This window comes from Haemaphysalis longicornis, unplaced genomic scaffold (genome assembly GCF_048455015.1).
Source record: "Haemaphysalis longicornis isolate Haplotype H1 unplaced genomic scaffold, Haemaphysalis longicornis Haplotype H1 scaffold_8, whole genome shotgun sequence".
NCBI classification, from domain to species: domain Eukaryota; kingdom Metazoa; phylum Arthropoda; class Arachnida; order Ixodida; family Ixodidae; genus Haemaphysalis; species Haemaphysalis longicornis.
In genome coordinates this window covers 72,793,055-72,806,025 of record NW_027526445.1, presented here as the reverse complement: position 1 = coordinate 72,806,025, position 12,971 = coordinate 72,793,055, and the positions used below count along the sequence as shown (strand labels likewise).

At 48.9% G+C, this 12,971-nt stretch overlaps 1 protein-coding gene across 1 annotated transcript; it reads left to right on the top strand.

Moving 5' to 3' along the window:
• Positions 1 to 2,648: 2,648 nt before the first annotated feature.
• On the top strand, positions 2,649 to 7,455 carry LOC144149462 (uncharacterized). Its single transcript, XM_077681038.1, has 3 exons — positions 2,649 to 2,874; positions 3,012 to 3,329; positions 7,121 to 7,455. The coding sequence occupies exons 1-3, from the start codon at positions 2,863 to 2,865 to the stop codon at positions 7,349 to 7,351; spliced, it is 561 nt and encodes a 186-aa protein (XP_077537164.1). The 5' UTR covers positions 2,649 to 2,862; the 3' UTR covers positions 7,352 to 7,455.
• The last annotated feature ends 5,516 nt before the right edge of the window (positions 7,456 to 12,971 follow it).

The following is a 12,971-nucleotide window of genomic DNA, read 5'->3' as shown; positions in this document are numbered from 1 at the left end:
GAGTTCAGGGGTGGGAGAGCGGGCCTGTCGGGAGGACTGCCGCTGTTGCCGCTGAGGCTTTCTATGCTTCACAGGCGGCAGGTAGCGTTTAGTGCAAGACTTGACCACCGTCGGGTAGGTGCCCCCGCCCAAGATGCACTCTGTGTGGCACTCATGCTGTTCCGTTGCTCAAGAGAGCCTACATTTCCCGCACCTCGGCGTTTTAGGGGTTGTGAGCAAACGTCTTCCCTGTGACCAGTCTCGTTGCATTTGCGGCAATAGGGTACCGTTCTCTTGTAGAAGTAGCATCGCACCGCGATACCACTGCAGTTGAAATAACAGGGCGCGCGTTTGCCGCAGAAAGTGATCACCATTGTTTCCGTGTTTCCAAGACTTCTGCGTGTTAGAACTAGCAAGGTACACGTTGCGAAGGACCCCTTTGCAGGAGCCGTCTCGAGATGGCACGTATGGCGCAACCTTGTAGGAGTTCCCATCAATTGTTAATTTCTTGATTTCGCTTACCTTCATAGCTGTTGTTTCAGAAGGGGTACTCAGGACAAGGACGTTTCGGTCCCCGCCTATGCGCATCTCGATGTCGACTGCTCAAACTGGCAGGTTTCCTGCCTCAGTTCCTATTGCCGTTAGTAATTTTTGGGACTCACCCTGGCAAGGCGTACACCGTTTCGTGGCTGAAATGCCAGCTTCAGATCTTCAGCAGGGAGTCGAGACTGTCGGGGCTTGCGCGCTGCGGGTCGGCTTTTGCGAAGGGAGGGCTTCTCCAGCGTTTGTGTCAACTGCTGCTGAGCAGTAAGGAGTCGCTGGTCCCAGTGGCGCTAAGCGCGGCGGGCGATGAGAATTCAGGGCGAAGTATATAGTTGTTCCGTCTTCCTCCCAAGGTGTGGAGGCGTCTTGCGTGTCGCGGGTTTTGAACTCTTCATCCTCCGAGCCGCCGTGCGGTGACAGATGGACTTCGTCAGCGACGGCGCAGGATGACGCACTCGCCATCTGGTACGACGTCCGGGTACGACGTCTGGTACGTCGTCTGGTCGAGGTCCGGGATGCGCCGCACCGCTAGCACGTCAGGCTTAGCGAGGCGGCCACCGCTTCGGTAGTTTGAATGGCCTCTAGGTGCAAAGCAATGCACTTACGGCATCGGGACTGATATCGACAAGCCCCTGGTGACGCGGAGGAGGTGGTGCGCGACCGCAAAATACAAGCAGTAAAGGGCTACCTCCTAAGATGGCATTTCCGGCTTCAGTAGAGGTGGCGTACGAGGAACACTCGTAAGCTTTTCTTTACTCCATGACTGACTCACTTAGCAAGTCGCAACTTTTCATTGTTTTTAAAGCGACACTTTCTATTCCTCGCTGACGATGTCGTTTTCCGCGCAAAACGCACTAAAGGAAAGCAAACTTTACACTTCGCTTTCAAAGTCACGTCAAGCGCCTCAAGAAAAAAACGCCTTCCCTGCTCGAAATCGAACCCGGGTCCCTCGCACATGAAGCCGATGTCTATCCGACTGCAAAATTCCGACATGGTCGCAGCAGTTTATATTTTGAGCCGTGACTTTGATTTCATGGGAGAAAGCTGCGCGTTTTAACCATGTTTCTCTTAAGAAAAAGGCTTTGATTTTTTGTTCCGCGAATCAACAGTCCGGCGCATGTCAGCTGTGGAAGACAGTGACCGCCATGTTATCAAAACCTTCAAGGACAGAAAAACACAGCCCGGTTCTTTCAGTAATTAACAATGAAAATTCCTTATCACCTATTGTATATAGATGTCATTGCGAGCGGAGGTAATGAGGTAATCATGTGCAGACACGATTGGCATGAAAACAAAACAAGCACAGAAGCACAAGCTCATGACTAACAAGCGCTGCGCCACGGGGTAGTCCGCAACCGTACCTGATTAGGGCGATTCTCGCGACGGCCGCTAGGTGGCGAGCATAAACATGGCGTCGCCAATTGCTTCAACCATGCAGACGTACGATGGGCGTCCAGCGGACTTCATTGATGGGACCATAATAAATGTCCATGCACAAACGTAACTCGCGCGTCCGTCGGACCAAATCGAACGGACGTTCACGTTTCCCAGAAAAATACATCCGAAGTACGTCCGCCAGACGTCGAGCGCAGGACTCGGACGTTCGGCTGTAAAACGGACGTCCTACGGATATCTGCGGTCCAATGGGGAGTTATCATGGGGGTAGCGCTTGTATCCCACAAGAGCTTACAAGGGAAAGAAAGCAGCGGAATCTTTATATTAGCAGTTCCAAAATCGGCCGCTATGCAGAGGCCCGCCAGTTTATGCTCCCGCGATCACCTACAAGTTGACCTTGACTGTACAACAACACTGTGCCGAACTTACATTGCACCAATGAAAGCGATATGGACGAAGCAAAGATGATGGCTGATAAAACAGGCTTCAAGAATCTCGCGCTCAGGCTTATCGCTTCCGTTCATCAAGAACTTGATCTAGCCGGGGGGTGCAGTTACATTGTTTGCAGTGCTCTGAAAGGGGACCACCTGTATTGTTTTTAACAGTCCGGCTGTTAAAGGAGGAAACCCTTGCCCACGGAGAAAGAAGTATTTCTTGCTCCGTGCCCTTGCCCTCTCATAAAACACCTTTCCGTCTGACCTATGGAAACTTCTCAAGGGCTCAAGGGGATTTCGTACACGACAGCCATGCAGCAATCAGTGTAGCGAACAGCGGGCTTTTTGGCACAAGAAAAGTCTACAAAAAACAGAAGGTGCACGCCATACCGCACACCGTTAAGAAAGTAGCCCCAAGACACGGTGTTAACGTGGTTTTTAGTGTCCCAGCCAAACTGACGAAACTAGGCTGTTCCGGTACGTCGTTTCCAACAAGCAGTATGGCTTCGGCATGTACGTGAAGGTACTTCTTTTATCCCATCGTCGACGCTCTCGTGCATCTCGTATCTTAAACACAGCAACGGGCAGTTGGCTGGCAGATCGGTGGATATAAATAAGGCCCTGTCGAATGCATACCGGGCTCGCCCTCTTTGCGTGCAGCTCGAGCACTACCTGTACACCAATCACGTCCCCGACTACTTCAATTACGGCACGATGGGGTACGTGCTGGGCAGTGAGCTGGCTGAGGCGATTGGCGTCGGTGCACTGGACGCCAACGACTCGCGCCGGGCCTCATGGGACAGCCGCACAAAGTCGGGGCATACCACGCTGCTACAGTGTCTTATGGACAAGCGCAGCAAGCTGGGCTTCAGGGAGCTGGACGCGGCGAGAGCCAACGAGCAGAAGAAATTCATGCTAACGCTGTCCCAGGGGGTCCGCATCGCCTACAGGACTCTCATGAGGACCTTTCGACTCCAGGTTAGTCTCCTTCGCTTTCTCTCTCAGCTGGCTTTTCAAAACGATAGCCTTTCTTGGCCTACTTAAACACAGAAATTTTGGTCTGTCTGTATGTCTGCTTGTCTGTCTGTCTGTGACTCGATTCAGCCACCCGGCCAAAGTGAAACGAAGCCTGCGCAATGTCGAAGTCCGGTTCATATGTGGTCATATTTGTCAATATTGTTGAACAAGAACAAGACATTACGCAAACATAAGGCAGAAAATTAATACACCAGGGATATTTACAGTGTTTCTTTACAGAAATATTCATAGATGCTTGATTTTTTTAAGTGGAATGCTACATCCACTGCAGAAAAGAAATTAACACATTTGCCTGCTGTCGCCCGCGCCACTGTAGCTTCTGGCGGCATTTTAAGACATCAAGCAGCAACCGTTACGAAAGGTTCCAGCAGATAGGTTTCACGTTCTGCTACTATGACAACGCGGCTCTATAAAAGTTGTAGTAGGGCGCCTGGACTCCCGCGCGTCTCCGCCACACGGCAGCGCTGGCATTCAGGCAGTAGTATTAACTCTATGCATCCAAGCACCCGGCTTCGAGCAGTGGAACGCGGTAAATTTAAATGGATTTCAGCAATCCTTTAGTGTGTTTATCTTCAGAGGAGCGCGAAGCAAGAGGAACAACATGAGAGGTGAGCGGGAAAGCGAAGGGAGGCATTACTTGGCGAATGTTGACAAAGATTCTCGTCTTTTTAGAACAGTTTTCTACCTTGAGCCGCCGCAGTCCCATGGCATCGGTTGTCAGAGCGCCAGCGCGAGAAGGAGAGAGAGAGAGGAAGCCACAGCCGCACGTAAATGGGCCAAACAGCACGTACGCTACATAAACATGCTGCACCGCGCGCCATAGTACCACTGATAAAAGCAGTGTTCTTTCAATAAAAAAATAGACAACGCAATTTTGCTAACAAAAACGCGTTAAACATAAGTTAGCCACAAAATAGAAAAAGATCGAGCTTGTACTCGAGCCTCTAGCCCGTGCCCTACTGCAAGAAAAGGTTACAACAGATGCCGCGCCGACATTGCGAGCGTGGGAAGATCGAATTAAACTCGGCAAACCTTCCCTTGTGTATATTATTGGAAGACCAAAACAGGAGCGGAGCATCGTCAGAGGTTGGCGGGAGAGAGAGAAGAAGCAGTTACTTGACAGCGGCGGCAGAAGTCTCTCGTCTGCCGACAACATTTGCAGCAAAAAAATTAAGCTGGCAGATATGCGGCCAATATTTTCTGCACCGTATTCTGTTCGCAGATAGACAGCTTCATGGCAGGCCGCACAATCCGTGCGCGAAAGCACTAGCGCCGTCTTCTTTTCTACTTGTTAAAACCCATCCAAGCTCGTCAAAACGACTCCAGCGAAGTGAACCCACCCCCTCGTCCAAAGCACGGCAGACACGTTTTAATGCTAAAGTGTCAGCCATATCCTATGTTGTTCAAAACTCCGGCGTTCATGGCAGATAAAATGGCCGACTGGTGGCACAAAAATGGCCGCCTGCTCACCGTATCAACAAAAAGCACTTAACGAGTGTTTAGAATGATGCTGCGTTACTCAGAAAATAAATTGAGGTAGATGTTCTGCTGGGCTGAATCCTCCGCAATGCGGAAGAAACACAAAACCCATGCGCCAGCCATGCAGCTCGATGGTTCCAGATATCGTGAATGGGAATCGGTGTTTTCCACTCAAAATAACATGCGTTAGATTCATGTGCTTAGTACAACGTTCGGGATTTGACCACGCTAATTACACAAGTTGCAGTTTTATGAGTACATAGTAGCAAAGCCCGTTCCCGCTAATAGTGCACATTTGGACCTAACAAGGGCGACTGGCCAAGCCTCTCAGCCATAATAGCTGAAAGATAAAGAAAACATTGTGGAGCTAAGAGGATGATTACGATGGTGAGATGGCACATACGCACCTCTGTAGGCACGATGTCATTAACGTCGATATAGAAAGAACGTGTTCCCTTTCACGAGACACTCCATAAATTTTATCGGAGTGGTGTACGGCGGTGGACTTTAAGTCGTCCACCCGGACAGCAGCGTTGAAAGGTGGCGGCGTAAATATCCATTCTACAATTCAACATTGGTGGTGTCGCATTCGCAACAACATAAGGAACGCTCAGGTGTCCTGAAATTTTTAAAGACTGTAGTATTTCTTAAGCTGCTTAAACGGTACAATTTTAGAGCGCAGCTTGTGCGGTTTCGCCTCGTCCATCGCCGCCGTCCGTCTATGTAACAGAGAGAACGAGGACGCAGAAGAGAGAGCGAAGAGGAGAGCGGAGGAGGTGAGCATGGCAAAAGTGTGAGGGGGAAGGCGGTATGCCGACGGTGCCGCGCGAGACGTGTTCCGCGGCGGCGACCGGCTGCAAGATAAAGCCGAAGTTGTGCGCAGCGTATTTTCCGCGTTCTGACGCGCCGATGTCGCCCCGTGTTGACGCGCGTCAGCGTACGTTGCCAAAAAGGAGACCCGAGCTGACGCGCATTCGCTGATGACGCGATCACTTCCTGAGACAAAGGATGTGCTGCCCGAGCAGAGTCTCAGCATCGCCGACGCCAGAATCCAGAGGTGTGCACCGCCGACGCAGCCGCTATGCGCAATCGCGCTGCCCTGAAATTTCCCATTAGGGAGTATTGTAATAGTCAGCCAATTTTTCGGTCTCTATATCAGTCTATGTGTGCTTAATTCCAGCCTTCCGGCCAAAAATTGAAACAATTCGTAAAAAGAGTATGTAAAGGCAGAACCGTTCAAAACTGCTAAAGCTTCTGGCATAAGTCATACATGTCACCATTGTTTAGCACAGAGAAAACCTCAGGCCGCTTTTCTGATGGACATGAAAAGGGAAGACGCCCGTGTCTTCGAGATTTCAGCGCACTTTAAAGATTCCCAGGTGGTCAAAATTAATCCGGAGCCCTCCACTACAGCGCTCCTCATCACCTGTGTAGCCTCAGCACGTTAAACTGCACAATCAATCAAAACTTCAGGCACATTTGAGGCAAAATGCGAGTACACCTAACTGGTAGTACCCATGTTTTTTAGTTAACAATAGATATTGGTCTGCTTTTTAAAATTAGTGCATATCGTTTTTACGATAGCCAGTGGAAAAATAGACAGGCTTCCAGCACACGCGAGGTGAAAACAAGCAGAAAAACAAAACGAGTTCTGCTTGTGGTGTTCCCCGCAGAACGAGAAACAAAATATATAAAGGAAGATGTACGCTGTGCCAACAGATGGCATGCAAGGAGCGCGAAAGCGGGAAAATTGAATCAGGTTGAACAAACTTCCATTCAATTTATCGCGAGAGAGTAAGACATGGAGGGGAAGAGCGTGAGGGGTGGGAGTGAAAAAAATTCACGCATCTCCATGCACGAAGTGAATCATGACGAGTGGGCGAAGCACTGGGGATCGTTCTTACCGTAAATCACCCGTGACATTGCCCACTCGCGCATGCGAATGAGTGACAACGCGTGTGTACAGCATATACAATTCCAATCCAATCCAATCCGATACAATTCAATGTAATCCAATCCAATCCAATGCTCCTCGAGCATGCGCAACACTGTGTACACGGACGCTGCTGAGCCCCGGACGAAGCGAGGTCCTAAGGTGCTCCGCCCCTAAAAGAGTTGCGTGGCAGAGACGGCAGTAGACTATCGTCTTTCAAACATTTGCTGCGAAGTGAGCAAATATCCGGCCTTTTTTTTTTCTCGACTCCATTTCCTCCACGTGGGGTCTCTCTCTCTCTCTCTTTCTCCCTTTGCAGGCTCACACGGGCAAGGTGTTCGATCAATACTGGCCCGAGGCGCAGCACGTGTTCTTCGTGCGTGCCTGCATGATCTGGTGCAGCTCCGAGACCACGGCCGGCCCCCTGACGCCACGCGAGATGTGCCTGCTGCCCCTGTACAGCATGAAGGAGTTTGCCGACCGCTACAACTGCGCCAACGGTGGCCCCTTTCCCTCCACGGCTGCCAGCGGCGGATTCTGTGCCACCTAGGCCACAAACGTCCCTTTTCCCACGCTGCAAACAGCGTGGATATAAACTGAAATATCAATGCGCGATTGGTATAGGAGCATACTTAAACGATTACGGTCGTTTTTAACCTTAACATGAAATGTGCAGTAGCATTTTTACTCTTCACTTTGCGTAATTTCCATTTTGAGGAACGACATATTCTTGAACATTTTCTTTCTGTTAATTTCTTGTGTGACTTTGTTGCTTATGCCGTATGTTTTATTTTTCGTTCTCTTTATATCTGTTACTTTCCTGTATATGATGACCTCCTTGACAAGTTTGCCAATGTGTAATCTTTTTTCCATATCTCTGGGCTGCGAATCATGTAGTGCACGCCCCACACTGCAAAAAAAGATGGGCCGTTTCCAAAGCAGCAAGTCTTTGTAATATTTCGCACATTTCGAACACTGCACCAGCAGTTCCAATACCGCGAAGAATGCGGCTAGCGGTATACTGTGTCTTATCAATGAATGCCGGTAAAAACCTATACCTTATACAAGGCACGAGCGTTCGCTTCGCAAAAACGATCATCTATGCAGCGCGACATGTGTGCTGATGATGAACTGATGCAAAGATATGATGTGATTGGGATCTGTCCTGAACAACATTCTAATGAGGAGCATTCATGCGCGTATACCTTAGCCTGTGCAATGTGTGTCCGCTTAAGTGCAATGAAATAAAAATGCTGTCATGTGAAACTGCCGCCACTATCACAAAAAACAAGAAATTTCACTGCTGACTGTTTGTATTGCTGCAGTACTGCCGCAAAAGTACGGCTATCTGGAGAACTGCTTGTGTGCATGCGAGTGCGAATGCATTTATGTGTTGGTGCTGCTTCGCTGTGCCCTGAACGCTGACAATGACAGACAGCCGCGTAGTCACCATTGTACTCTTGGCCCACGTGACCTCCGTAAGGTTAATGGCAAGTGGCTCTGAAGAACTCTGGGTACATTAGCTATGCGTTAGCTGGTGATGTAACCAGGCATGTAGCCAGGATGTTTTTTTTTTTTTTTGGGGGGGGGGGCGGCTAAAGTTAAACGCCCACTTGGGGGTTGTTAGAGCACCTTTAAGGTTTCTTACGCTGGTGACGTTGATTGTTTTATTTGGCCGTCCGTGGTTGTAAGCTCAAATATGAAGTTCAAATCCCGCGCAGGTGATACTGGATGCAATGCACGCACGGGCACATCGTGCAGGCATCACATTACGCAACTGTAGTTAACAAGATATGATTGCTTGTGTTATATAAGTGTGTGTACTTTTAAGAGTATATGTCATCCACAATCAATCTGCGCATAGGCTTTGAACATACGTCTTTATTCCGCTGTGCTTGTTCAAACGAGCTAAGCAAAATAGCAAACATTTTTTGCGTGCATGCATTTTAGGCCCGTACATCAGCATCCACTGTAACGCCAATATAGCATATTGTGCAGTGATATCTAGCGCAGGTGTCTCCCTAAATATGGGAGCTAAGAATAATGAGCACAAGAAGGTTTGTCGTACGAACAATAATTTCGAGGAAATTTCGTCATGAAACGCGGCCAAATAGCAGCCCCAAACCACCACAACAGCAGCACCAGGTTGCAAGACAGCTAGAAGATTTTCTACAGGATTTAAGCACAGCTTTTCTGGTATTTTTCTGAACGATCACGCTCAGAAAAGAACTGGACAGTTCTAATTCAAACATTCAAAGCACCACTAAGGTTCAAAAGCCACTAGAGGAAGGTGGCGGGGCAATGGCAAAAATAATAATGTAGTTTATAAAAAGATAAAAGAATAAATACAACGCCATGCGATGTGTAACTAAAAGATATGACATTCAAGTTAAAAACTGAGGGCTAAAAATGTCCATCAGCACAAACAAGTGTGGGAAAAAACTTCTTAAATCGTAAAACAGGTTGTGAAAGGATGTATACAGTGGGATGTGGGATGAAAAAATACAAAATGCATGTACAAAAAAGAAAGTGCAAGCAAAGTCATTGAAATAGTTTGTTAGGAAAGGCAATGTCTCTTCGTACCGAAAAATGACGATATTTATACAAAGGAATGTGGAGGTGGTGGAGTAGCACGAAGACCGCTACTGCAGGTCACTGCTGAACATTTTACACGAGACCGGACTCCATGCCTACCTTTAGACTTGTACAGGGTCATCAATTTCCCGACTACCTGTGCTTTTGTTGTCTTTTCTTCATATGCCGCATGGCAAAAATGCGAATTAAAAAAAGAAACAAGTAAAATGAGGCACAATAAACAAAGCAAATATCAAAAACACGCAATATAAAATAAAAAAAGATCACAAGGCCTAAAGGATATCCCGCCTTGGGGAATGGGAAGAACTCCGACAGTTGGTTTTAAAGTATATACAGAACCCCTGTGCTATTTAACGTACATACAAAGCCATCGTGGTATATACAGAGTGGGAAGCTGGAGGACAAAGCCTGACCGGTTGGGAACCCTGGCGAAGCGATCGATGACATCAGAATGGCTGAAGAGCCAGGCCGACCAGCCTGTTCTCGGCCATTGTCGAGCGCAGGTAGGTTTTTAGCCTTATCGAACTGGAAAACAACCTTTCTGCTGTGGCGTTAGCGGTAGCGTTACCAATATTTGCAGCAACTTATGGATGTTCGGGTAAAAAGTGTTGTTGCAGAGAAGAGCACCAAGAGCTGAGTTCGGGCGTGTAGGGTCGACTCTGTTGGCCTCCCACTTTGTCCAGCAGAGCCTAAATTCGCCCAGACATGCACTCTCATCCACATCTTTGGCGAACACAAGCATCAGTTCTTTTGCTTGCTCCAGGCGGACATCGAGTGCTGCTTGAGGAACTACTTCGGGGATCAGTACACTAAAACTCTCTATTAATTGCCTGTGCGTGTCAAATCGCTGGTTTAGTTGAGACAGTATGAAATCAATTTAGGGTAGGTTAGAGAGACTTGCGAAAGTAGTCCTCTGCGCTTTCCGCGGGAGCTGACAAGCTTTGGCTTTGCTATTTCCACATTGTGTTGATCGCCCCCTAGGCAAGAGGTTAAGATCGCGTCGGAGGTTAAGGGTACAGCGCCGTACCGGGCAACTAGACGGATCTTGCGGCGAGACAATGTCTCGGCCGTTGTTTCTCGAGCGGTTTCTGTACACTCCGAGAATAGGAGAGTTAGACGAAGTTGAGGAGCTCGAGTGATTTGTGCGCACTCGGAGCTAGCGTGTAGCTGAAGTTCGAAGTTTTTCTTTTCATTACTCATGTACTCAGTTTTCCTACTGTAAATACCTGTATATAAACTTCCGTTTCATTTAGTCAACCTCAACGCCTCGAGTTCGTCAATTCGACCACCGTCTCCAAGAACTTCAACACTATCGCCCTGCCAGCCTCCTGCCAAATCAATCGGAGCCCGGGCGATTGGGTTCCTGATCGACACCGGACTTCGGGGAAACGATCTTTACTACATGCGTCACCAAAGGCTGCGTGCAGAGCGCCCATTCGGCAAACATCGCCTTGCCTGCGCAGCGGCCGCGGCTGGCGTCACTTTTTCTTCGGGGCTGCTACACACTACGCCAACTCGTCCCATCATCCACTCCCAGCCTCGTCCACCAGAGGTTTCCCCTCATCCAGGACGCTACCTCGCCGACGACCAGGACAGTTCCGTTAGTCAACCCCTGCCACTTGACCACTGACTGTCCACGGACTCTTCCTGACAACGGACAAATTGCACATACCTGTACATAGTTTTCACATATTCCTCATAACGCGCAAGGGGGGGAGCCCTGTAGCGACACCGCCATCATCATCGTGAGCGCCACAGTCATCATCAGCGGTGCGTGCCCGATGGCGTCAGCCTAGATCTAGTAACGTTGGCGTCAGCACTGACACGCGCCAAGAAATCGAACACGACTGAGCGCTTGGGCGGCCGCATGTATGCACCGCTCCCACTCCTGGCCGGGCCTACGCGCACCAATAAAATGTAGGAGGCCACTGCACCCTACCGAGTCTGCCTTCCTACAGGTTCATTGAAAAGATTGCTTCGTTAGAATCATCCCGACACCACTTCTAGCTTAAACTTCGCTCAAACAAGCTACATAATTAGGAAAAAAGGGAATGACCATGTGTCCCACTATCTCATTTCCCGCAACAGAACATATATGTCATACCAGCCCGCCCTGCGATTGGCGGAGGCCGGCCAAATCAAATGCAAATTAGGAAGAGATTAGAAGTTTGCCGAACAGGCTGTTTGCACTTAAATTTAGGGCACAATTTTTTTTTTGTAGCAGTAAGAATGGGAGAATATACAGTGGAAGTTACGAAAGCACACGTAAACATAGAAGTAGCGATGCGTACTGTTGTTGGCATTGCGCGCACTATGCTTGTTTTAGCTGCAATGCCGTTTGCCGCTTTCGAGTTGTCTTGCACGCACTGGCCAATTGGCGTAAGCGACGTTGTCTTGCGTGACCCTGTTTGTCGAGGGTATTTCATGTTTCACAAAACGATTACTTTCTACAGTAAGAAAAACAAGCCAGGTGCAAATATGGTCAAAAAATTGGGCCCATCTCCCCGCGAGGGGGACTCGAGTAAATGCGTCGCATAGGGGGTGGGTGTATTGCGTTAACGTTTAGTGTTTGGGGAGTTGGTGGTAGTGAATGCGTTGTATCAGCAGCTTCTTGACGTAGTTTGAATGAGTCAAGGATATAAGGCGCGTTCGTAGCCTCCCATTCTGTGTCGGCTTTGCGGCGCAGTGGGTAGAGCACCATGTACCTCGCGTTCCGCCCGCAGGGTCGAGGGATCGAAACCAGGCGCCGGATAGTATTTTTTTTATATAGTGTAGGGGGAGGGGTGCGGACTACGACTACGGACGTCAACGCGGGTGACATCGTGAGTTACTGAAATGCCCTGCATTTAAAAAAAAGCAACGGCACACAACGGCCCGTGCACGAGTGTGGTAGCGCCATCTGGGAAGACTGATGACAAGCAGTGCTGCAGCCGAATCACGCAGTGCAAGTTCGTTCGTATACGCGCGCTTATGACTTCATTGGCGACGTCCCAAAAATGCACGATTTGGCGGGAGAATCAAAATTTTAACCTCAATTGATTAATTTCTCAGTGAACACGGCAGCAATTGCTGCCGAAGAAGCGCTAGCTGAGCACTGTAAAACACGAAATCTTTCGAATAAAACAAATTTCTATTTTGTCCTCACGGCCCCTTTAAAGGGACACTGAAGTGAATTTGTCAAGCTCCCGTTTTTGCTTGCACTGCGTAGACTGGCTCAAATTAGCACACTTTTCATCGTTTATCCGGTTGACAAATCGGTAATTATTTTACAAAGCGCGAAAGAAGAAAAACTACCATGCGCGGTTTGCGGCAGCCGCACCAACTAAGGCTGTGCCGTTGAGAGGAGGGGCGCCGTGATTGGACGATGCCCAAGGTTGGCAATCACACAAGTTTCGGTTTCGGTTTCGGTTCTGTAAAACATAACCAATGGCTTTGTTGGATGGGCATTCTCAATATCTCAGTAATCATCGTACCGCGCTTCTGCCATGTTGTCGGCTGTAAAATGCACAAGATAAGCCTCCCAGGACGGCTTGTAGTCGTAGCATTCACTAGCCGAGACCTACGCAGTACATGAA

Coding starts and splice junctions, on each gene's coding strand:
- LOC144149462 (XM_077681038.1), top strand. Junction 3,330..7,120: donor TGAGGACCTTTCGACTCCAG/GTTAGTCTCCTT, acceptor CTCCCTTTGCAG/GCTCACACGGGCAAGGTGTT.